The sequence below is a fragment of the Delphinus delphis genome, chromosome X (assembly GCF_949987515.2).
Source record: "Delphinus delphis chromosome X, mDelDel1.2, whole genome shotgun sequence".
NCBI lineage: Eukaryota > Metazoa > Chordata > Mammalia > Artiodactyla > Delphinidae > Delphinus > Delphinus delphis.
In genome coordinates this window covers 1,136,378-1,162,868 of record NC_082704.1, presented here as the reverse complement: position 1 = coordinate 1,162,868, position 26,491 = coordinate 1,136,378, and the positions used below count along the sequence as shown (strand labels likewise).

The following is a 26,491-nucleotide window of genomic DNA, read 5'->3' as shown; positions in this document are numbered from 1 at the left end:
GGGTCTCTGCTTTTGGCCTGTTTCCCCCAGACCTGAGCCCCTGCTATTCTGGTTGTCTCTGCCTCACGTCGTGGCCTAGAGATGCTGCTCACCTGGCATCCAGGGCAACTGGGAGTCTCGGCCATAGGGAAAAGGGAGGTGGTGGCACAAGAGACCCGCTCTGGGGAGAAGCAAGCTGGGCGCTGTTGCTTTGTAGTGTCAGTAATGACAAAGGTTGTGTTATACGTGGTATCCGGCAGAGCCGGTAATTCTACCGCCAATTATCGAAGCTAGCTGCTGACCCAGATGTCAAGGATGTGGTTTGGCTGAGCAGAAGCAGTACTTCTTACAGCCACTTGCTCCACTGTTTGCAGCGAAGTAACGTGGATGTAGGTCATTCCATGTTGAGTCAGGTTAAGTCTGCTGTATTTGAAAATGGCAATGAAGTCTATTTCCACTTATTCAGGTTTCAAAACGCGTCCCGTAGTTTTTCAGATGTCATCACTTAAATAAGAGGGCACTTAGGTCACAATTCCTCTCCTCATAAGACTTTTATTAATGCCAGACATGAAACAGTAAAAACATAGTGAATTGTTAAAAATCTGCACGGTTGTGGATACAAAGGTGGTTTGAACGGGGACCTAGGAGGAGGCCTTGAGAGGGGAAGCCAGGCCTAAGGGGAGCCATCAGTCTCGACCCGGGCCCAATGGCCACGATTCAGCTGCTGCGTGCTGCGTGGTGAAGTGGCCTGGACATTGAGTCCCCAGGGTCACACCGTGCCCTTGTAGCCAGGCTGTGTGCTGGGCCTCAGGGCTCCTCCCTCCCCAAGGAAGACTTAACTCCCAATGTTCCTGGGCCTGTGGACTTAGGCTTGAGACCCTTCGGTCCCCCTTTCTGCATGACAAAATGCCTGATCTGGAAGTATTTCCTCATGAAAGGAGACGGAAGGAAACGAAGCAGAAAGGAGATACAGAAAATAATGCGAGATTAATTGCTGCACTGTCCCGTTATGTTGATTCCCAAATCTTCTAGAAAGGTGTACTCTGCACAGTGTGCAGACATGCCATGTGTACTTGGCTTGGTATCTGGGACCATTTCTGTTAAAAAAAACCCACAAAAATCCCTCAGACCCCATCAGAATCATAGCCCTCTATTACACATGGACTCTCTCTGCTGGAAAACAAGAGTCGGCCGGCATCACTGTGATCTGCGGTACCCTCCTCAGGAGCATATGCTGCCGTCAGCTCAAAAACGACCTGCATTTTGTGTCCCTGAATCATTATGCCTTTGTGTAGCCATCCATTAGCAGTTTTATCAAAGCAAGACATCACCCCCACACCCTGGACATGAGGGCGAAGTCATATTTCTTTACATCCCTAATCACTTCCAGACAAGTCACACTGCACAAATGTCTATTGTTTCGTGCAGTAAGTACGTCCCTGTAAATGTCTTGTGGAAACAGGTTTTTGTGTGTTGGTCACTGGACGACATCTCACTGCCGACAAAGTTTCAGCTGCACTTACTATTCCAATCTATCTTCAATCTGGTGAGCTTCTTGACACTTGGATGTACAATTTTTCTGCCCTGGCCTTTGTCAGGCAATCAGTGAGCTAAACACAGGTGGCCCACACATAAGGAAGCCACCATCTATGGGAACTGGCAGCCTGTAGCCCTGGATTCTTGCCTGAGGCTCTGTGACTCCCTGCAAGTCACAGAAGGCAGAAGGCAGCCCCTTACAGGCTCTGGCCATGGAGCAGGCCGTGGGCTCAGGGAGCCCTCCCGTGGCTCAGTCCAGACTCACTAAGGACTTAGTTAAAGCCCTCGGCAATTGGCCCCCATCTTGCTCTGGGAAGAAAATGATGTCACCAGACCGTGCTGCTTCGAACATCAAAATTACTTCTTTTATGGTCTGAAAAACCAAGATTTTGGTACTTGCCTTCGGAGCAGTTCGAAACCCCGAAAGCCTGCAGCAAAGCCTACAGTTGCCCTGCCTCAGCCTGGCTGCCGCAGACCTGCCCGCCTACTTGGTCCATCCTCGTGTGTAAGAACAGTGCGCCGGAACCTGCTTACTACCCGGCTGTTGAGGTTTGTCCTCTGGCCGCAGGCACTCAGAAGGATCGGCAAAGGGCCTTATGTAAAGCTCTGAGCCCAGTCGAGCCTGTTGTCTGCGTCCCCTGAACCCCAGTGCCCCACAGAGGAAGGGGTGACAAGATGCCCTCATGGCATGCTGGGAATGTGTGCGGTCTCAGGGGCTAGTCGCCACGAAAGCAGAAGGGAAAAGTAGCCAGGAAACCTGAGACTTGAAGTCACCGGTGTTTGGTTTGTTCTTTGATTTTGTTTTGGATCAGAACTATATCCCTCAGAAGCTTGAGTCCAGCACAGGATGGCCAGGGACAGCTTTCCCCGAGGTGGCAAGGGGACCGTGTGAACCAAGAACGCATTTCACACTGACTGTTGGGAGGTGTCTCTAATGGTAACCGCTGATTGTGTTCGAGTGCCCCGTTTGAGCACCATACAAAGAAACCCTGGCTCGACAGGCATACCTTTCAAGTGAAAAAGCACCTGCTCGAGATCCTGTGAAAGGGAGAGGAGAGGATGAGCCACCCCGTGTCCGCACGTGTTTCCCACGTGTCTCTGAAGTCATCCTAAGTGACTGAGGCAGCATTGGACGGCGGAAGGAGCCTGACTTGCTGTCTCACTCCACGAGTCGTCTTGGGTCAAGCGTTCCCCTCTCTGGTTCTTGGTATTGTTTTCCTCAAAGTGGGAGCAGTGATCTCCGCCAAGCCTAGCTTCCGAGGTCTTCGAGGGGAAGAGATGAGACGATGCGTGTGGAAGCATGCCGGGAGAAAGCCAACAGCAATGCGACACCCAGCCACAGGCGGCTGCTTAAGCACGCTGTCCTTAGAGCCACCAGCCTCATCTGATGTGCTCCTCACGGACCTCGGGACTCAAGGCTCCTGTCACTCGCATTGTCCTTCTGCCACCATCACTAGGCTTGGTGTCTTGCACTGTGCCTTCAGGGGTGGGGACAAGATGGTGCCCAGGCGCGTCTCTCCTAGGATCATTTATGATTCCAGTGGAAGCACAGGAGAGAGATCGAAACTTCAGGCGTTGGAGTCAAAAGATGTCATCCTGTTGGCTCCAATCTGCACGTCAAAGGCTCCACCGGAGAAGATTTCTAACGCCACTTTTGCTTTGATTGTTCCTACCCTGCCCGAATGGAGTTTTCTACATCCCGGTCCACCGGCCTGAGGCTTGGCAGGGGCCAGCGTGGCCGGTGACAAGGGCTGGCCTCCCTCAGAGCCCCCTGCCCGCAGCCCAGCCCCGTCACACTTTGGATTGCCTCTCGTCCGTCCACTCCTGCTTGGTGCTCTGGAGAGCTTGCGTCTTCTGCTCATCCACTTGGACATAGTCTACTCTTTGCTCCTCTGAAAAGAGAAGTTTCTGAAGGGGGAGAAGAAAAAGGGTTTCATTCCATCAAATTTAAAAATTCAGCACAATGTCAGTCAGTCTCTGGTGGATTACAGTGTCGAGTATTGGCTGGCCCTCCCTCCTGGGTCGTCACTTGCAGAAATGTCACGCTGCGGGTGAATGTGTGTAAATCTCTCCTCACGTCTGCTCCCTTCAACTTAGCTCTAGCCAGCTGACTCGCCTTGGCCAATATAATATGAGTGGGGTGACGGGTGCCCCTCCTAGAGAGGAGAGAGGCGTCCTGTGATCCTGCACTCTCCCTTTTTCCCCTGCCAGGACACCGGCATGCCTCACGTGGGGACCGTGATGGACTGTCCCACAGGCAACAACTGAGAAGCCTTTGCGGTCAAAAGCCACAGAGATTCGGGGCTTGTCTTCACTGCACAGCCGACCAGAACTGGCTAATGCACCGTCTGGGCTTATCTGTCTATCCTGCTGACCAGCTTTGCTGGAGTATCATTTTAGGTTTCTGGAATGAAATGAAAGGTTAAGGAGAAGTGGGAGCTCATTCAGCAAAAGGGAAGGGAAGCCACACACACAAAATGAAATTATACTGTATATTCTGTTCAGCAAGTGATTTTTCTCATCAAACGATATATTGTTAGCGCAGTCTGGACCATGACCATCCCGTGCTAAAAACTCTTCAGCTGTCGTCCACTGCTCACCAGCCATTCATTCCATGGCTTCCCCTGTGCAGTGAGTGACAACAGTCAATGGCTAAGGTCCCTTACATGGATTAACTCACTTAATCCTCACGACAGGCTTCAACATAGGCGTTATTTCTGCTGACCACTCTACAGACAAGAATACTACTCAAGGGAGTCAAAACTGCCCAACCTGGCACCTGAGGCCCTTTACGGAGCCGCTTCAAAGCCATCTGAGAGCTCCCGTCACCACTCCCCAGAGTCTAGCCAAGCAGGGCTGTCACTTCTTCCCTCAGCAGGCCCTTCCTATGCGTGGACTACACTTCACCCCACCCTCATCTCTGCCAGAGCAATTTCTCAACAAACGTCATGGTCCAAGCTTTGAAGAGCACGAATACTACATACATTCACACACGCAGACATGCAAAGAACACAGCCCCGAGGGAAATACACCAGGGCTTCTGGGAGGCAGAGTTAGGGCTGATTTTAAGATTCTTCACTGTGCGTGTCTGTAGGTTTAAGACTCTGCAAAGAGAACGTCCACGGTGGAAGCATCCAAAACAAAATCCATACCGAAATGGAATCTCCTGGGAATTCTCAGACGCACAGTACTGCCTACCTGCTGCACAGGGGCTGGTGACGCCGAGTTGAAGTCCAGGGCTAAATAGTCCAGGCTGAATTTCCTCGTCCACGTCAGAGCTCCACTGCTCAGCAAGTTGGCTTCTCCGTGCTCCTCCTAGAAACCAGCGCCACAGGATGCGGGTTACCGACTTCTGGCCTGGCTGCCCAGGGGGCGAGCAGCTGCCATCGGACAACAGCGGCCCGACGAGTCCTGTGCAGCTCAGCCCGCACCTCGGAAGGAGAGCTGGCTTTGAAATACAATACAGCCCAGCTGGCCTTCACACGAAGCTATGCCTTCATTCACCATTGAAGCAGCTGGCCAAAATCTCCCCCAAGAAGGAATCATTTTACGGGTCTGACAGGCCCATGATACCTTAGAGACTTTAAATCCTGAAAAGCTCAATCACACTTATGAAAGCTTAAGTGAAGACATCCCAAATGCATTTAAAGATACTTTATACAATACAAACAGTGGTAACCATCCAGCTTCGGAGTATGCCACCGCTACATGACACACACGGCACATGCCGAGGGCTGCGTTCTACTGCTGCCTTCTTGTTTTTTTGTTTTTTTTTGCGGTACGCGGGCCTCTCACTGCTGCGGCCTCTCCCGTTGCGGAGCACAGGCTCCGGACGCGCAGGCTCAGCGGCCATGGCTCACGGGCCCAGCCGCTCCGTGGCACGTGGGATCTTCCCACACCGGGGCACGAACCCGCGTCCCCTGCATCGGCAGGCGGACTCTCAACCACTGCGCCACCAGGGAAGCCCTACTGCTGCCTTCTTGCCCCCCAAGGGGGTGAGTGCTATCTTGAACTTGGTGTTTACCACTTTTCTTTTTAAAGATGGTTTTATGAATGTGTGAGTGTCCTGTTTTGTTTTGACTGTTTTGAACTTTTCTCAATAGAACCGTATTGTATGCATTTGTGGCGACTTCAGTTTACATACTTCACGTTCACCCATGTCAATGCCCCACTTCCTTCATTTTCATTAGCATACATGATTCCATTACGTAGTTTATTTAACTGTTCCACCGACAACAGGCATTTGAGTTGTTTCCAGTTTGGAGGCTCTTACAAGCAATGCTCCTGTGAGCATTCACGCACCTGTGGAAGAATTTCTAGGGTGTGTCCCTGGGATGTGGGCCCCTTCAACTTGACTATCACCAGCCTGATACGAGGAACATGGTATTTTACTGTGATTTGATTTTCCGCACCCTTGATAATTTAATTAATTGGCCATCCTTTCATATGTCTACGGGTCATTCATTTTGTTCTCTTCTGTGAATTATCTGTTTAGGTTTGTTTTGTTTTGCTAATTTTTATACTGAAGTGCTTGTATTTTTCTGATTTGCCTCACATATCTAAGAGACTAACAATTTGTTGGTTATGTGTGTTGCTAATAGCCCATCACAGTCTACAGTGGGTTTTTCTTGGTATTTTGTAAATGAAGAAATGTTCTCGCTTTCAATGTAATATATCAATATTTTCCTGAGTAGTTTGCTCTTGTATTTTGTTTAAAGAATTCTTCCTATGCTGAGGTTGTAATTTGTTTTCCCACATCTTCTTCTAAGTTATCAAGTTTTGTCCTTTACATTTAAGTCATAACCTAGCCTCAACTGATTTTAACATGTGGTGGTCACCCAGGGATACAAGTAATTCCCTTTTGTTCTGTTTGCACCCCACATGGGCAACCCTCCTTTTCCCAGTAATGCAGCCTCTGTTCACATATCACGTTCCCATATGTGAATAGCTGGTCAGTTCTACTGAATATTTTTGCTTTTCTCCTTTAACATGTTAATGTGCTTGACTGACTTGATAGATTCCTTTAATTTATGGTTGTAACAGCTCATCTCTCAGGGGATATCTGTAACAATAGATTTAAAAGAAACTGTTTCTCCTTCTGGCATAGTTTGTTTGGTTTCTGTCTTTATGCTAGAGCTTCCCTCTTGGGTCTGATCAATCATTCACTACAAATCCACCTGCTTTCCAGTTTCCAATGCGTTACCGTGTTTGTCTTCTTCAGTGCTTCACAGCCGTGTGGGTTTATGCCTTTAACAAATCCCTTACTGTGATTTTAGAGGAAGGTTTGGGACGGAGGGAAAACAGAAGTCTGTGGTCAATCTGCCATTTTTACCGAGATGCCCATGAACAGATTCTCAAATGTTAAAACCACTTTGCATACCTGGAATAATTCCAACTTGTTCGTGCATATTTTTAAAATTAATTAATTAACTTATTTATTTTTGGCTGCATTGGGTCTCCATCACTGCGTGTGGGCTTTCTCTAGTTGAGGCGAGCGGGGGCTACTCTTCGTTGCGGTGCGCGGGCTTCTCATTGCGGTGGCTTCTCTTGTTGCGGAGCATGGGCTCTAGGAGTGTGGGCTTCAGTAGCTGTGGCACACCGGCTCAGTAGTTGTGGCACGCGGGATCAGAAGTTGTGGCTTGCGGGCTGTGTAGTTGTGGCTCGCGGGCTCTAGAGCGCAGGCTCAGTAGTTGTGGCGCACGGGCTTCATTTCTCCACGGCATGTGGGATCTTCCCAGGCCAGGTCGAATCTGGTCGAGCTCAATCTGCTCGAACCCGTGTCCCCTGCATTGGCAGGCAGATTCTTAACCACTGCGCCACCAGGGAAGCCCGTTCATGCATATTTTCAGTTTTATAAAGTGCTGAACTTATTTTACTAAAATTTTTAGGATTTCTTTTGTAAACGGCTTTACTGAGATATAGTTCCATAACACGCAATTCTCTCACTTAAAGTGTACAATTCGGTGGTGCTTAGGCTATTCACATATTTGTGCAATCATCACCTCAATTAGAATATTTTCATCACCCCAAAACGAATCCTGCACCCCTTAGCCATCATCCCCTAGTCCCACTATCTCCCCAAGCTCTAGGCAACCACCACTAATCTAATTTCTGTCTCTATAGATTTGCTATTCTAGACATGTCATAGAAATGGCATCATACAATATGTGGTTGTGATACTGTGATTTACAAGAAATATATATTTGGTCATTCAGATGACCAAATATTTATTTCTCATATATAGTTGGTCTTCAGTCCACGATTCCTGGGTCACAGCTCCCAAAACCCTTCGAATTTCCTAAGTGTTGAGAATGACAGAGATGTCTCTTATTATAGGAACGAGGTGGCACCTGACAACGTGCCTCCTACTTGCGAGGAGAACCAACCATGTGATCAGAAGCTTGGAACTTTCAGTCCCACTCCCCGGCTCCCACCCGATCTCTGGGGAGTGGGGAGGTGCTGGAGCTTGACTCAGTCACCAACGGCCACTGATTTAACCAGTCATACTGTATAATGAAGCCTCCATAAAACCCAAGAGGACTGGGTTCAGAGAGCTTCTGGGCTGGTGAACACCTGGAGGTGCTGGGAGAGTGGCCCCTGGTGACGGCGTGGAAGCTCTGGGCCCTTTCCTCATGCCTCGCCCTGTGCCTCTCTTCCATCTGGATGTTCATCTGTATCCTTTATCATATCCTTTTATCATAAACTAGTAAACGTAAGTAAGTGCTTCCCTGAATTCTGTGAGCTGCCCTAGCAAATGAGCCAAACCCAAGCAGGGGGACGTGGGAACCTCCAATCTGTAGCCAGTCAGTCAGAAGCACAGATAACAACCTGGGATTGTGACCAGCAGCTGAAGTTGGAAGGGGTGGGCAGTCTTGTAGGACTGAACCCTTAACCTGTGGAATCTGACGCTAGCTCCCGGTAGAAAGTGTCAGAATTGAGTTGAATCCTTGGACACCCTGCCGGTGTCCGAGAATTGCTTGGTGTTATGTGGGAACCCCCCCCAACCAACACGCACACGTCCTGGAATGGGGTCCAGAGTCCCAAAGAGTGGTCTTTTGTGACTGGCTTCTTTCACTCAGCATATTGTTTTCAAGGTTCATCCTTGTTGTTTCATGGATCTGATTTCATTGTATGGCTGCATAACATTCCACCGTGTAGCCATACCACATTTTATTTACCCATTCATCGTTTGGTGAACATTTCGGTTGCTTTCACTTGTTAGCCATTATGAAAAATGATGCTATGAACATTCATGTGCAAGATTTGGTTGGACTTATTCTTGCTTAGGATTTTTTACCCTTCATGAATGAGTGAGATTGATATATAATTTTCTACTTATGTTAGTGCTATTTGTTTTGGCATCAAGTTATTTTAGCTTTATAAAATAAGCTGGGTAATATTTCCCCTTTTTGCCATTCCCTGGAGGTGCTTATATAAGACTGCAATGATCGCTTCCTTTTGATAGAAAGTTTCTGTAAAGTTTTGGGGGCCTTGTGATCCTTTGTAGTAAAAATTTCCCTACGTATTCAGTTTCTCTAATAATTTGTGTTTTCTGTTTTTACTTGAGTCAGTTTTTAATAATATTTTTCTGAGAATTTGCCTATTTTCACTAAAGTTTTCAAATTCACTCAATATGAAGTTGTTCATAGTATTCTCGCGTCATTAATCTCTGATGTATTTGCAATTGTTACCTCCTTCCTTTGCATTCTTAATATTGTTTATTTGCATGCATTGCTTTCTCTTGATTGGTTGCGTTCAATTTTAATCTCTTAAAAGAGCAAATTAGGTCAGTGTTGATTCTAATTTTGTGGTTTATTTTGTTAATTTCTCACCTTTATTCATATTCCTTTCATGGGGTTTATTTCTTCAATTTATTACTATGGAAAATTTCTAATAAGCAGCCAAATTGAAGAAAATATGCTATGAACACCCATACACCTACCATCCACGGTCTACCACTAACATTTGACTACAATGACCTATTTGTGAGTCTTTGGACTGAGGATTGATGTCTTTCACGAACTGTGAGAAACTGACATTATCCCTTTACATATTGCTTCTCTATTTTTTTTCCTATTATCTCCTTCTGTAACGCCGACTGGACAAATGTTGGACCTTCTCGTGCTATCTTCCATTTCTCAACTTTGTTTATGTCTTTATCTCCTTGTCCTGACTTATCAGGAACTTCAAAACTATCTTCTACTTCACTAAATTACTCTTTGGGTTCAGTCTGTTTAACTCACCCGTTGAGTTTCTAGTTTCATTCCTATTTTTATGTCTAGAAGTTCTAAATGGTCTTTTCTAATCCACCTGGTCTTTTTTTTTTTTTTTTTTTTTTTGCGGTACACGGGCCTCTCACTGTTGTGGCCTCTCCCGTTGCGGAGCACAGGCTCCGGACGCGCAGGCTCAGCGGCCATGGCTCACGGGCCCAGCTGCTCCGCGGCATGTGGGATCCTCCCGGACCGGAGCAGGAACCTGCGTCCCCTGCATGGGCAGGTGGACTCTCAACCGCTGCGCCACTAGGGAACCCCCACCTGGTCGTTTTTAAATAGTATCTTTTGGCTCAGTCCAACTTTCAACTCATCTTACTTTTTAAATATATAAAACATGTTTTTTTATATGTGAAATCTAATATTTCTAATAATGACTTACTTCTCTAGGTGATTTTATCTTTTGTAATTCCTATTGATTTTCAGGATTTGCAAGTTCTCAATACCTTTGGCCCGAGAGATCCCCTTTCCTTTCTTGGCAGTTGAGTTTTGGCTTTACAAAATACAATTTAAAACTATATTCTCTACCATTTTAAGATTATTTTTATATGGTGGTCATGCGGTTTTCACGGTACCTTGCCTACTGAAGTGCTTCATCAAATTAAAAAAAATAGAACAGGAACTTCCCTGGTGGTGCAGTGGTTAAGAATCCACCTGCCAATGCAGGGGACACGGGTTCGAGCCCTGGTCCGGGAAGATCCCACGTGCCATGGAGCAACTAAGCCCGTGCGCCACAACTAGTGAGCCTGAGTGTCACAACTACTGAAGCCCGCGAGCCACAACTACTGAAGCCCTTGCGCCTAGAGCGCATGCTCCGCAACAAGAGAAACCACTGCAATGAGAAGCCCATGCACCACAACGACGAGTAGCCCCCGCTCGCCGCAACTAGAGAAAGCCAGCACGCAGCAAAAAAAAAAAAAAAAAAAAAAAAGAAAGAAAGAAAAAGAAAAACAAGAACAAAGCTGGAGGAATCACACTCCCTGATTTCAAACTATATTATAATCCAAGTAGTGTGGTAGTGGCAAAAAAACAGACGCATAGATTAATGGAACAGAATATACCCCATAAATAAATCCATACTTGTGTGGTCGATTAATCTACGACAAAGGAGGCAAGAATATACAACAGAGAAAAGACAGCTTCTTCAATAAATGCTGGGAAAACTGGACAGCTACATGCAAAAGAATCAAACAGGACTACTTTCTCACACCATATACAAAAACAAATTCAAAATGGATGAAAGACAAATACCAGACCTGAAACCATAAAACTCCCTGAAGAAAACATAAACAGTATATTCTTTGACATGGGTCTTAACAATATTTTTTGGTTACGTCTCCTCAGGCAAGAGAAAGAAAAACAAAAAGTAAATAAAAGGGACCACATCAAACTAAAAAGCTTTTGCACAGCAAAGGGAACTATCAATAAAACAAAAGGGCAGCCTACTGAATGGGAGAAGATATTTTCAAATGATACATCTGACAAAAGGTTCATATCCAAAATATACAAATAACAAATACAACTCAACATCAAAAAACCAAACAACCTGATTAGAAAATGGGCAGAGGACCTGAATAGACATTTTTCCAAAGAAGACATACAGGTGTCCAACAGATAGATGAAAAGATGCTCAACATCACTAATCAGCAGGTAAATGCAAATCAATACCACAATGAGACATCACCTCACACCTGTCAGAATGGCCATCATCAAAAGAACACATGTAACAAATTTGGTGAGGCTGTGGAGAAAAGGGAGCCCTCGTACACTGTTGGTGGGCATGTAAATTGGTGCAGCTGCTATGGAGAACAGTATGGAGGTTCCTCAAAAATTAAAAATATGATTCAGTAATTTCATTTCTGGGTATTTATCACCCCCCAAATACAAAAACACTAATTCGAAAAGATACATGCTCTCCCATGTTCAGTGCAGCAGTATTTACAATAGCCAAGACATGGAAGCAACCTCAGTGTCCATCAATAGATGAATGGATAAAGATGTGGTGTACGGATGCGTATATATGTGTGTGTGTGTGTGTGTATGTACATGTGTGTGTATGTATATATATATATATATATAGACACACACACAATGGAATGTTACCCAGCAAAAAAAAAAAAAAAAAAAGCAAAGAAATCTTGCCATTATGACAACATGGGTGCATCTAGAGGCTCTTATGCCAAAGTGAAATAAGTCAGAGAAAGACAAACGCTACATGATCTTACTCATACGTAGAATCTAAACAAAACAAAACCCAAAAAGCAGGGGTTTCCTTGGTGGAGCAGTGGTTGAGAATCCGCCTGCCAATGCAGGGGACATGGGCTCGAGCCCTGGTCCGGGAAGATCCCACATGCCGCGGAGCAACTAAGCCCATGCACCGCAACTACTGAGCCTGCACTCTAGAGCCCGCGAGCCACAACTACTGAGCCTGCGAGCCACAACTACTGAGCCCACGAGCCACAACTACTGAAGCCCATGCACCTAGAGCCCGTGCTCCACAACATGAGAAGCCACCACAATGAGAAGCCCGCACACCACAACGAAGAGTAGCTCCCGCTCGCCGCAACTAGAGAAAGCCCGCATGCAGCAATGAAGACCCAACACAGCCAAAAACAAAAACAAAAAATGAAAACAGACTCACAGATACAGAGAACAAATGGGTGGTTGCCATAGGGGAGGGGGTGAGGAGTGGGCGGAATAAGTGAAGGGGATTTGGAGGCACACACCTCCATTGTATAACCCATGGGAATGTACTCTACAGTGTAAGGAACAGGATCAATAACATTGTAGTAAGTCACAGAGGGACAAATGCTTACTAGACTTATCACGGTGACCATTTCATTCAATGTATGCACATGTCAATCATTACGTAGTACACCTGAGATGAACAAAATGTTGAACATCAACTATATTTCATTAAAAAATAAAGTAGCTAAAGAAGGATAGGTGACTTTAATAAAAGAAAACTTGTATTTCAGCCCCTAGCTTAAATTTTTACATTCAGATAAGAACTTGTCCTCAAAGAGAAAAAAATTATGCATATGATTATGTGCAAAATTGAAACTGAATTATATTAGTTCTGTCTACCAAATGGGTTGTTTTGTGGAACAAGCGAAATAATGTAAATCAAAGTCATTTGAAAATATCATATTACTGAATTTAAAACACACAATTGAATGAGATGGGATAGGCTTTAAATTCATTTATGGGGTGGTTCCCTCAGAGCTACCTTCCTTCAGCCAGTTTTCTGGGCTCTTAATCTACTGTGTCATATTGCCTAGCAATGTACAGAGACAGTCATTAATCAATGATTATATACAGGCAAGAGACCAATCCTGAATTATGCTGTTAATGAAACAGTGGTCTTTCTCACAACCTCAAAGATCAGAAATAACTGCTAGTGTCTGGAATGATTCTGCACTTGCTTCTATGAGGCTATAGATTCACTTCCCTTCTCTGTTCTCTGGAGACAAAGCACAGCTGGGCAGTATCTTTTATAAGAGTGTTTTCTTCTAGAGGTTTCCCAAGGGCCATTACTAAGTGTGCAAAATATTGGGAATACCACAGCAGACTGGATATGAGTCACCTTCCACCTGCACGTGGGTACTCACAGAACAATCTGTCAAATAGAAAGGCAAAACGAAGCATTTAATTGCTGCTTCACTGGAGATGACTGTTTTGAGAATTTTAAATGCCTGTTATTGTCACGTATAGGAGGGCCGAGTTCTCTTCTCAAAAGTATATAGTCTCAGTGCCTTGAACACTGTCCTTCTAAGATCTCTTTTTCAAAATTTCATAGTTTAAACAGAGATTCTCTCTAGAGTTCCCTACATTTTAAAGTTCTGGCGAAAGGGCCTGATAATTGCCAGAGGTGCTAAAAGACCCCCTTTCTCTTCAGTAATCCATTCTCAACAGAATCCAAAGTAGAGAGAATGGAAGGGACAACAGAGGGCAGGAGGACAGATTGAGCCATAAATCGTTCATCAAAGGATCGAGATGTCGGGTCTCTGTGCACTCTGGGCCACAGAAAGACTCTACCAGGAGTCTCCAGAGACTAGACCCATCCATGACCCGGGACACTGGGCCACCCTCCCAACGGGACTCTAAGTGACTCATCTTTGGTAAAGGTTCGGAGGCAGTCAGGGCAGGGCTACCCAGTGGTGTGGTGGAAGGGGACATCCAATGTGTGAGTTTTCACAGCTTAGACTCTGGACATCCAGGAAGCTACAAACCTACTGGAGTCAAACACAATATCCCAGCCATGGTGAAAAGAGTTGCTAGCATTTCCATTTTCCCATTACACGTTGCAGCCCTGGGTACACTTAAAACTGTGGCCTCAAAGTGGTACGAGGAGCTGAATATTGCAGGAAAGAAAACCGACTTCATAACAACTTGTTCCCAGTCTGGAAAACATTGTAAGCTGGTATTACAGTCAAGTAATTGTTTTAAGATTGCACAGGACTTTCTGAATGCTATGTTTCCTTTACAGTGAACTGATAATATAGATTGGGGTGAAGAATAAGAAGAGTGTGAAAAATACAGGATTACCATTTGCATGTAGCTTTGTTCCTCTTCTCTGGAAACAGAATTGGCAAAAAATCTTGCAGGATTAATACCATTTCTTTCTGGAGAGAGAAAGCTGGTTCGATTGCTAAGAACAGAAATATAGGTGAGGTCAAGGCAATGTCTTACAGCTGCTCTGAAAGCCAGCCAAGAACTGACATGGCCCCTCTGGGCTTTTGGCCCTCGCCCCCGCTTCCCCATGCAACTTCCTTCTGGCCAAAGCAATTCCTGAACCAGGAGAGAGACTACCCCGCAGCTGCCGTCCTGCTATGGGGAAAAGGGTTCCCAATTCTCAAAGGCTATTTTTTTTCCAGGCCCTCCATGTGACACAGCTCATGAGCTTTCTAGAAAGAGACCAAGGCATCATATCATTTAGAGAAAAACAAAACAAAACAAAAACGCTCCTTTGAGGCTCTCTTGTTTCCATTCAAAGTAACCAGGAAAAGTAAGGAAGTGTGGTCATTCCTTTGATAGGAATCCACTTTCATCCAAGGCTCTGCAGTTCTGTCTGGGAATGTAGTTCACTGCAGAACTCTGCTTTACAGAGCCGTTGTGTCCTGCAGCATAGAGGGTGAACTAAGAAACTGCCAGGCCAGGCTCAGGACTCTGAAATTCCTACAAGGACTCTGAAATTGCTACACGGTGAGATGAAAGAGTGCAGATACGTTTTGGGGTTTGTCTCCTGAGCCCACGTGAATTGGGATTGAAAAAGAACCTTTCTCTGTTGGTACTAGGGTTGTAGCATGTAAGTAAGGATCTAAGGGACAGCCATCTCAGGCCGTGAGGATTGTGCAACAGAGAAGCAGACGTGAGAGACAGGTTCCCAGCAGCACTCTTGTTCCCGATTCCATGGTCCTGGGAGATTGACTTATGGTCCTTCCTCTGTGACCTACAAAACACTTCCAGCTCGGGATAATAAATCCCATCCCTTGTTCGACTTAAGCTAGATCGAGTGGGCTTCGACTTCCTTTAACCACCGAGGCCTGAGTAACGCTGGGAGTGCACCGGATGAGGCCCCTATGAGCAATCAGACTCACCAAGGCACAGTGCGGGTCCTGGTGAGAGACGTGTGTTCCCGGATGGTGGAGAGGCTTTTCAGGTCCAGGGGAGGCGACCGTGCTACAAGGTAACACATGACAGCCAACATGGTGAGTTCTCAGGGGTTCAAGGCCACGAACTATGACATTCCATCAGATCCACATTTCCTTACAAGCAGTGCTGACGGTGAGCGTGCTGTTTGCTGTCCTACTCTTCCCTGCCTCACGGGGGGTAGAGGGGACAACCACCGAGCCAGTGGCTACACGATCAGCTGGGCTTACACCCAGTCGCTACACACTTATCGAGAACTCACTGTCAGGCATGGTTCTAGGTGTCCCAAACTGAAACTGTACCTTTCTTCCCCATCGCTCTGCCTTAGTTAGAGTCATCTTCGGATCTCAGCTCAACAGGTCCTGCTTAGGAGGAAGGCCTTCTTTGACCTCCAGGCAAGATAAGGCCCAGCTCATGGGCTGTCATGAGTTCCTGTGCTTACCCTTCACAGCACTCGCCCACTTCGTGACGATACATTCAGCTGTGATGATCTGATTTGGCTCTAGACCGACCGCGTTCTGGGAGCACAGGGTTTTCTGGCTTGTTCACTGCAGTAGCCTTGGCATCCCATTCCCCCTCAGCTGCCCGACTTGCTGAGTTGGTCGTGAGCGTATTCCTCTGTTGCTGCCTTGACCAGCTTGGTTTTCTAGCTCTTTCCTCCACTAGGCCACACAGGTGGAGAGTGTTTAGCTCCGCTCCATATTGCCAGTGACTTTCGTGCTGCTCAATCAGTTGCCCAGGAGACTCAGACCTGCCAGGTGCTGAGCTGGAAAGGACATATGCGTCGCGTGGTCCCCGGGGAGAAGGTCTCTCCTGGCTGTGATGCACCCTGGTCTCGGCTTCACTGGCCAGACGCCTCCTGGCTACACCCCCTGCCTCTCCTGCTTGGGCCGCAGGGTCCAACCCCGGAGCCACACGTGTAAGAACCAGCCCCTCCTGGCCCAGGCGTCCCAATTAATCCACAACCACACGTCCAACCAAAATCTCTGCGCCTCCATCACTAGGTCTTTTAGAGCTCTAACATCCAACGTGGTGGCCACTAGCCACATGTGGCTATTGAAATTTAAATGCATTAAAATTAAATAAAATTAAAAACTTCAGTTCCTCAGTTGCACTGGCCATGTTTCACTTGTTCAACAGCCACATTTTCCTCGTTACAGAAAGTTCTGTTGCACGGCGTTGCTACAGAAAAGTCACTGAGCAAAACAACAGTATCTACCTCAAAGTTACAGGTCCCTGTGAAATGGTTTCTGGCCAGCCTGAATGGCTACTTCCTCTAAAGCTCACGAGACAGGGTCTGTTCCCCTATTTAGTACCTATTGAATGACTCGACTTTTTCTTCCAGGTGGTTTGGACATATCTTTCTCCCTGCTTGCTCGCTCATCTGTGCCTCTCCCAGAAATGTGATTTGACTCGAATTGAAGAGGGGGAGCCTGGAGAGGACCGGGCATAAGCAGACGACTTAGTTCCAGCTCTGGGCGGGGCCACCTGAAGCAGCAGAGCCGGCGACGGAGCCAATGGAGTGTCAGGGGTCATGGTCACGGTACCAGGTATTTCCTTGGAATCGCCCAGCCCTACTGGGCAGGTGACGACGAGCGAAAAAGGAAGTTGGCAAGTTACCCTGACCTGCTTTTGCTCGTCCCCTCTTCGCCCTCCTCCCTGCCTGTTCCGGCCGCTCACCTCTATGTGCCCCCGCCCCACACACCTCTTCTGCCGGGCGCTAGCAGGGCACTGAGCGACGTGGCATGCGACCAGGTGTGCATGAGGAATCAGTGTCAAAGGCCATTCTTGGCTGCCTTACACAAGGTGGACGCCTTTGTTAGGGAAGCAGCCAAAGATGAGTCCTCTGGAGTGAACTTGGCTCCTTTCATCCTTAGGGTCCTCCCCACTCAATCCCAGCCATTTCTCCCTGCCCTTGTGCTTCCCAGGCCTCTGGGCTGGTTTCTCTAGTGTCCCCTTCCCAGAGACGGTCAGGAGGGAAGCTTTGCCACACGGCCACCAGGCCTTGCTCCCCAGTCCCACGCAGCAGGCCTGGGGAAGTAACTTACGTTTCCTCTGAGGCTTGAGATCTCTGTTCACGGGGGGAGGCTCCAGGTCCGCCGGGAGCTTGGGCAATGGGCTGGAGATGCTTCCTGAGCTCATTGGGATGTAGTCGTCAGGGCTGCAGTGGGGTCCGAGAGCAGAGGCGGCGGCCTGGGGGCTCATGGGCACGTAGCTGTCCTCAGTGCTGGCGGAAGCTGGAGGGGACATCGGGAAGAACCTGCACGGCTGCAAGGGAAAGCACAGAACAGCCATGGAAACTGCTTCCAGTGGGCAGCCTCGGCTGCACATGGCATTTCAGTTGCAGATTTTCCAAGAATGACTTTGAACTTGCTTAGGAAAGTCAGACAAGCCTCTAACTCAAGCTCTGCCTCTGGACTTAGCGTGTGAGGTAGGTGGTGACTCGCCTAGATCTCATGCCAGAAGACAGAGGTTAATGAATTTATGCAAACGCTTTAAGCATCATGTGATGACTTCAGCAGGTGCCCCAAGTTTGGGGAAGCGTCTGGACCATTAGAACTGGCAGGGTCCTCAGAGCACACAAAGTCCAGTAGCTCCCAGACAAGTTTAAGCCTTAATGGGAGACTGGAGGGGTCCTCAGAGATTCACAGTGCTGTCTTAAAAGACATCATGGGAACGTAAATAGGTCAGGCTATTTTTCTGGTAAAAATTGAGGCTTAAAGAAACTCAAGTACCAAACTTACCAAATTTAAACTTAGCCGCTTATCTCGGTGTCTTAAAGATTGGCCTTCTACATCACCTGCAAGAAACAAGCAGGGTGGTGAAAAACGCGGACAACATCAATTGACGCTAGGCTCCTAGTACCTGCGCACCTCAGGGCCCTGTGTGCAGCTCCAGGGAGGGAGAGAGACTTGCTATTGAGTCTAGCTGGGCAGTCAGAACACCTTCCCCCCACAGATGGAAAGCGGACCAGATTTTGAAGACGTTGCTGTATGATGGCTTCAGTTCTCTCTGTGAACTGGGGAGAGTCAGAGCCAGTAATTAACAAATGCTCGTTGCATTTGTTACATGAATTTTCTGCACTTAGAGATGGTAGAGGCAGAGCTGGAGGTCTGAGGAGAGGGCAGCAGGCGTGAAATAGCCCTTGTGATGAGCAGCAGTGCGAATCGGTGACCATGAATTTCTGAAGCAAGAGTCAGCGCCTCAGGTACAGATCCGGAGAGAGAGGAGAGCTGGATGAGTCCAGGATCAGACATTTGTGAGACGGATGTGACATAAACAGTGTGACGTAAACATTTAGAATAGCTGTTGAACTGAAATAGGAGATGTCCAGAAGGTAGCAAGATATATGGGCCTAGATGCAAATGAGACCTGCTCAGAGATGGCAGTCAAAACCTCAGAGGAGAGGACATGATCTAGGTTGTAGATGTTGAGAAAAGGTTAAATATAAAATCCTAGAGACTCTCAATATTCAAAGCGTAGGAAGATGAGCACTGGCTCATGCTGAGAGAGAGCAAGTGGAGGAGGAGGAAAGGCAGGGGCCCCGAACTGCGAGAGCCCACGGGAGGAGACGGCGGCCGGTGACGGGGAACACCGCCAAAAAGGGCCCTCAGCACGTGGGCACCGCAGCAAAGTGTCTCCCTAGAACTTGGACATGTGGAAAAGCCAGGCTGCCTCTGAGAAATAAACTGAAGAGTCAACATCATCTTAAAGCAAGAGAATAACTCCCAGCTCAGAATGATGTGATGGAGATCGATGGAATTAAGACCAGACACTATCAAACTCTCAGAGGAAAACCTAGGCAGAACACTCTCTGACATACATCACAGCGAGATCCTTTTTGACCCACCTCCTAGAGAAATGGAAATAGAAACAAAAATAAACAAATGGGACCTAATGAAACTTCAAAGCTTTTGCACAGCAAAGGAAACCATGAACAAGACCAAAAGACAACCCTCAGAATGGGAAAAAATATTTGCAAATGAAGCAACTGACAAAGGATTAATCTCCAAAATTTACAAGCAGCTCATGCAGCTCAATATCAAAAAAAACAAACCAATCCAAAAGTGGGTGGAAGACCTAAATAGACATTTCTCCAAATAAGACATACAGATGGCCAACAAACATGAAAAGATGCTCAACATCACTAATTATTAGAGAAATGCAAATCAAAACTACAATGAGGTATCACCTCACACCGGTCAGAATGGCCATCATTAAAAAGTCTACAAATAACAAATGCTGGAGAGGGTGTGGAGAAAAGGGAACCCTTATGCACAGTTGGTGGGAGTGTAAATTGATACAGCCACTATGGAAAACAGTATGAATGTTACTTAAAAACCTAAAAATAGAGCTGCCATGTGACTCAGCAATCCCACATCTGGGCGCATACCCAGAGAAAAACAACTCAAAAAGATACATACACCCCAATGTTCATTGCAGCACTATTTACAATAGCCAGGACATGGAAGCAACCTAAATGCCCATCGACAGAGTAATGGATAAAGAAGATGTGGTACATAGATACAATGGAATATTACTCAGCCATAAAAAGGAATGAAATTGGGCCATTTGTAGAGACATGGATGGACCTAGACAGTGTCACACACAGAGTGAAGTAAGTCAGAAAGAGAAAAACAAATATCACATATTAACCCATATAAGTGGAAACTAGAAAAATGGTATAGATTATCCCATTTGCAAAGCAGAAATACAGACACACATGTAGAGAAGAAACGTATAGACACCAAGGGGGAAGGGGGGTGTGGGATGAACTGGGAGACTGGGATTGACATATATACACTATTGATGTTATGTGTAAACTAGATAACTAATGAGAACCTACCGTGTAGCACAGGGTAACCTACTCAATGCACTGTGGTGACGTGAACGGGAAGGGAGTCCAAAAGGGAGGGGGCATATGTATATGTACACGGCTGATTCATTTTGCTGTACAGTAGAAATTAACACAACATTGTACAGAACTATTCTCCAATAAAAATTAATTTTACAAAATATTGAAATCATAATCCAAGAAAAGGTCCACAAATAAAGTAACACTTGAATCTAATATTGAAAGGGCCCATCAAGTACCTGGAATAAATAAATGGTCAATTCTACCCAGAATGTAAAATCTATTAAAACATTATATCAATAAAAATGACAGAATGAAACAGATGAATTAAATACCCAAAGCTAAAACAGGACGACAGAGCAAATGAAAAGAAATTGTAAAATAAAGATAAAAGCAAAAAATAATAGACTACAGAGAAATAGTGGAATTAATTAATTTTTTTCTTTTTTGCAGTACGCAGGCCTCTCACTGCTGTGGCCTCTCCCGTTGCGGAGCACAGGCTCCGGACGCGCAGGCTCAGCCGCCATGGCTCACGGGCGCAGCCGCTCCACGGCATGTGGGATCTTCCCGGACCGGAGCACGAACCCGCGTCCCCTGCATCGGCAGGTGGACTCTCAACCACTGCGCCACCAGGGAAGCCCTGGAATTAATTTTAAAAAATCAAAATCTTGGTTTCCTGGGGAAAAAATATAACCTAAAGGCAACCAACCAGCCAATCTAATCAATAAAAGAGGAGGGCACAAATATGCAAAATAAGAATTGACAAGGAAAAAATTAGCATTGAAACAGAGGAAATTTTTTTAAAAAGAGACAATTCTGCATGCCTTTACACAAATAAATTTCAAAATCTAGATGAAATGGATAATTTTCCAAAAAATACACCACAGCAAAATTGACACAAAAAATTTCCAAAGAATAAAATAGACAAAGTTATGAAGATCAGACGGTTTCAACAGACAATTTTACCAAAACTTCAAAGACCAGACAGTCCCAGTGCTTCACAAATTTGGTCAAGAGTTTAGAAAATCAAGGAATATTTCTAATTCTTTTTATGAAGCAAGTATAACTTGGTAGCTAAACCTGATAAACATAAAATATATCAGAAAAGTACAGACTAATATCACTTATGATTAACAATGCAAAAATCCTAAATAAAATATTAGCAAACGTCACACCCTCTTTGAACCATTACTGTAAAACTTCTCACTACCCTCTCCAAGTTGGGACACACGGTTTTAAGGGCATTCACCTGCTGCGGCCCCCTTTGCCTGGCAAAGCAATAAAGCTATTCTTTTCTACTTCACCCCGCAAAAAATATTAGCAAACAGAGGAAGGTGGTATTATTGGAATGGCTGAATGAGGAGCTCAGAAAAGCCATTCTCCAAAAAACAATGATACAAGTGTACAAAACTATTTTTAAAACGTCAAGCACAACTAATTGGGGACTCTGAAAATTTACCAAAAGCATACAACAAAATTGTTGTATATTATATTGGGAAGGATTTATTGGAGGAAAAAAAAACAACTAGTGGACATCTGGTAAGAACACTGAGAATCTGTGGCATTTTAGCTTGGGGTGCTCCCATACCCCTCACCAGCTCACTCAGAAGTAGTTCTACCAGGGCAAGGCAAGTCGTGAAGACCAGAAGCTTCTTTGCCAAAGGGATCTAATTTGATTTGGATCAAAGCATATAAAAAACTCCATTCCTCTAGGTACTGTCAAAAGCACACCAACAATTCATTTCATTGGGGTTCCAGGAGAAAAGAGAGAGAAAAGCATTGAAAATGTATTTGCAGAACATATGGCTGAAAACTTCCCAAACCTGAAGAAGGAAACAGATATCCAGGTACAGGAGGCACAGAGGGTTCCAAACAAAATGAACCCAAACAGACTCACACCAAGACATATCATAATTAAAATGGCAAAAGATAAAGAGAGAATTCTAAAAGCAGCAAGAGAAAAATAGTCATTTACAAGGAAATCTCCATAAGGCTATCAGCTGATTTCTCTGCAGAAACCTTGCAGGCCAGAAGAGAGTGGAGTGATTGATTCAAAGTCCTAAAAGGGAAAAACCTGCAACCTAGGATAATCTACCCAGCAAGATCATCATTTAGAATCGAAGGAGAGATAAAGAGCTTCTCAGACAAGCAAAAACTAAAAGAGTTCATCAATACTAAACCTACCCTAAAAGAAATGTTAAAAGGTCTTCTCTAAGCAGAAAAGAAGGAAAAATCTATAGGAAAAAGGAAATCCCACTAGGAAAGGCAAATATATAGTAATGACTGAGGATCAACCACTTAAATAAGCCAGTACAAATATTACAATACAAAAAATTATAAAATCAACTATAACTACAATAAAGAGTTAAGGTATAGACATGAAGATGTAAAATATGACATCAAAAACGCAAAATGTGGGGGAAGGGAGTAAAAAATGTAGATCTTCTAGAATTTGTTTGAACTTGAATGACTATCAGTTTAAAACAAGTAGATGGGGCTTCCCTGGTGGCGCAGTGGTTGAGAGTCTGCCTGCCGATGCAGGGGACATGGGTTCGGGCCCCGGTCCGGGAAGATACCACATGCCACAGAGCGGCTGGGCCCGTGAGCCATGGCCGCTGAGCCTGCACATCTGGAGCCTGTGCTCCGCAACGGGAGAGGCCACAACAGTGAGGGGCCCGCGTACCGCAAAAAAAAAAAAAAAAAAAAAAAAAACAAGTAGATACAGTTATAGGTCAACATATATGAACCCAATGATAACCACAAATGAAAAACCTACAATAGATACACAAAGACTAAAAAGAAAGGAACACAAACATAACACTAAAGAAAATCACCAAACCACAAGGGAAGACGCAAAAAGAAGAAGAAATGAACAGAGAAGACCTACAAAAACAACCAGAAAACAAGCAATAAAATGGAAATAAATACATATCTATCAATAATTACTTTAAAAGTCAATGGGCTAAATGCTCCAATCAAAAGACATAGGCGGGCTGATTAGATTAAAAACAAGATTCTTCAATATGCTACCTACAAGAGACTCACTTCAGGGCTAAAGACACACAAAGACTGAATGTGAAGGGATGGAAAAAAATATTTCATGCCAACAGAAATAACAAAAAAAGTGTGAGTAGCAATACTTCTATCAGACAAAACAGACTTTGAAACAAAAGCTATAACAAAAGACAAAGAAGGACACTATATAATGATAAAGGGATCGATAAAAAAAGAGGATATTACACTCATTAACAAATATGCACCCAATACAGGAGCCCCTAAATATATAAAGCAAATACTAACAGACATAAAGGAAGAAATTGACAGTAACACAATAATAGTAGGGGATTTTTACATCCCACTGACATCAATGGACAGATCATCCAGACAGAAACTCAGTAAGGCAACAGTGGTCTTAAATGACACAGCAGACTGGTTGGACTTAATAGATATCTACAGGACATTCCATCCCAAAACAGCAGAATACACATTTTTTTTCAAGTGCACATGGAATGTTCTCCAGGATAAATCACATGCTAGGCCACAGAACAAGTCTCAACAAATTTAAGAGGATAGAAATGATATCAAGTATTTTTCCAACAACAGTATGAAACTAGAAATCAATTACAGAAAGAAAAATAGGAAAAGCACAAATGTGTGGAGACTAACCAGTATGCTAATAAGGATCAATGGGTCAATGAAGAAGTCAAAGAGGAAATCAGAAAATAACTCGAGACAAGTTAAAATGGAAACACAATACTCCAAAATCTATGGAATGCAGCAAAAGCAGTTCAAAGAGGGAAGTTTACAGCAATACAGGCCTTCCTCAAGAAACAAGAAAAATCTCAAATAAACAACCTAACCTACCACCTAAAAGAATTAGAAAAAGAAGAACAAACAAAGGCCAAAGTCAGCAGAAGAAAGGAAATAATAAAGATCAGAGAGGAAATAAATAAAATAGAGATAAAAAAACAATAGAAAAGATCAATGAAACCAAAAGCTGCTTTTTTGAAAAGATAAACAAAATTCATAAACCTTTAGCCAGGCTCACCAAGAAGTAAAGAGAGAGGGCCCAAATTAACAAAATAAATGAAACAAGAGAAATAACAACTGATACCACAGAGATTAAAAAAATCATAAAAGAATAGTACAAATAGTTACATGCCAAAGAATTGGAAAACCTAGAAGAAATGGACAAATTTCTAGAAATATACAATCTGCCAAGACTGAAACAAGAAGAAACACACAATTTGAACAGACCAATCACTAGTAGTGAAAATGAATTTGTATTTAAAAAAAAAAACTCCCAGAAAATAAAACCCCAAGGCCAAATGGCTTCACGGGGGAATTCTAACGAACATATAAAGAAGAACTAATACTTATCCTTCTCAAACTGTTCCAAATAATTGAAGAGGACGGAACACTCCCAAATTCATTCTACAAGGCCACCATTACCTTGATACCAAAACCAAACAAAGACACTACAGAAAAAGAAAATTACAGGTCAATATCTTTGATGAATATAGATGCAAAAATCCTTAATAAATATTAGCAAACTAAATCCAACAATATATAAAAAGGATCATATAGCATCAAAGAATCAAGTTGGATTTATTCTGGAAACACAAGGATGGTTCAATTTTCGCAAATCAATCAATGTGATACACCACATTAACAAAAGGAAGGATAAAAATCACATGATCATCTCAATAGATGCAGAAAAATCATTTGATAAAATTCAACATCCATTCATGATAAAAACTCTCTTCAAGGTGGGTATAGAGGGAACGTATCTCAACACAATAAAGGGAATTTATGACAAACCCACAGCTAACAGTATACTTAACAGTGAAAAGCTGAAAACCTTTCCTCTAAATTCAGGAACAAGACAAGGATGCCCACTCTTGCCACTTCTATTTAACATAGTATTGGAAGTCCCAGCCACAGCAGTCAGACAAGAAATAGAAATAGAAAGCAACCAAATTGGAAAGGAAGAAGTAAAACAGTCAGTATTTGCTGATGACATGATACTTTATATAGAAAACCCTAAAGTCTCCACAAAATCTATTAGAACTGATAAATGAATTCAGCAAAGTTGCAGCATACAAGATTAATATACAGAAATCTGTCATATTTCTATACACTAATAATGAACTATCAGAAAGAGAAAGCAAGAAAATGGTCCTGTTTAAAATCGCATCAAAAAGAATAAACTTAACCAAGGAGGTGAAAGACCTATACTCTGAAAGCTATGCAACACTGATGAGGGAAACTGAAGGTGATACAAACTAATGAAAAGACATCTTGCGCTCTTGGATTGGACAAATTAATACTGTTAAAGTGTCCATACGACCCAAAGCAATCTACAGATTCAATGCAATCCCTAGCAAAATACCCATATTTTTCACAGAACTGGAACAAATAATCCCAAAATTCATATGGATCTTGACCCTGAATGAAACTATGAAAGACCCTGAAATGCCAAAGCGATCGGAGGGAAAAGAACAAAGCAGGAGGCATAACCCTCCCAGACTTAACACAATACTATAAAGCTACAGTAATCAAAACAGCATGATACTGCCACAAAAACAGACACATAGATCAATGCAACAGAATAGAGAGCCCAGAAATAAACCCACACACCTATGGTCAATGAATCTACAACAAAGGAGGCAAGAATATACAGTGGAGAAAAGACAGTCTCTTCAATAAGTGGTGCTGGGAAAGCTGGACAGCTACATGTAAAACAGTGAGATTAGAACATTTCCTCACACCATATACAAAAATAAACTCAAAACGGATTAAAGACCTAACTGCAAGACCTGAAACCATAAAACTCCTAGAAGAGAACATAGAACACTCTTTGCCATAAATCATAGCAATATTTTTTGGATCTAACTTCTAAGGAAAAGAAATAAAGGCAAAATAAACAAACAGGACCTAATTAAACTTAAAAAGCTTTTGCACAGCAAAGGAAACCACCAACAAAACAAAAAGCAACCTGCAGAATGAGAGAAAATATTTGCACATGATATGACCAACAAGGGTTTAATATTCAAAATATATAAACAGCTCATAAAACTCAATGTCAAAAAAACAAACAACCTGATTTAAGAATGGGCAAAAGAAGGGAATAGACATTTTTCCAAAGAAAACATACAGATAGCCAACAGGCACGTGAAAAGATGCTCCAAATTTCTAA

The 26,491-nt window shown here is 44.2% G+C and overlaps 1 protein-coding gene across 2 annotated transcripts in view; it reads right to left on the bottom strand.

The window, feature by feature from the left end:
* Window positions 1-2,463: 2,463 nt before the first annotated feature.
* Window positions 2,464-26,491, bottom strand: part of GAB3 (GRB2 associated binding protein 3) — a 57,784-nt gene continuing 33,756 nt past the window's right edge. The window contains exons 5-10 of one of the 2 annotated variants that reach the window (XM_060001831.1): window positions 18,182-18,237; window positions 17,486-17,705; window positions 15,386-15,467; window positions 14,334-14,436; window positions 4,714-4,830; window positions 2,464-3,423 (exon numbers count right to left, since the gene is read on the bottom strand). In XM_060001831.1, the coding sequence (XP_059857814.1) occupies window positions 3,307-3,423; window positions 4,714-4,830; window positions 14,334-14,436; window positions 15,386-15,467; window positions 17,486-17,705; window positions 18,182-18,237 (695 nt within the window). In that variant the 3' untranslated portion in view covers window positions 2,464-3,306. The remainder of the gene's footprint in view (window positions 3,424-4,713; window positions 4,831-14,333; window positions 14,437-15,385; window positions 15,468-17,485; window positions 17,706-18,181; window positions 18,238-26,491) is intronic. The other variant, XM_060001832.1, reaches the window with a different exon arrangement.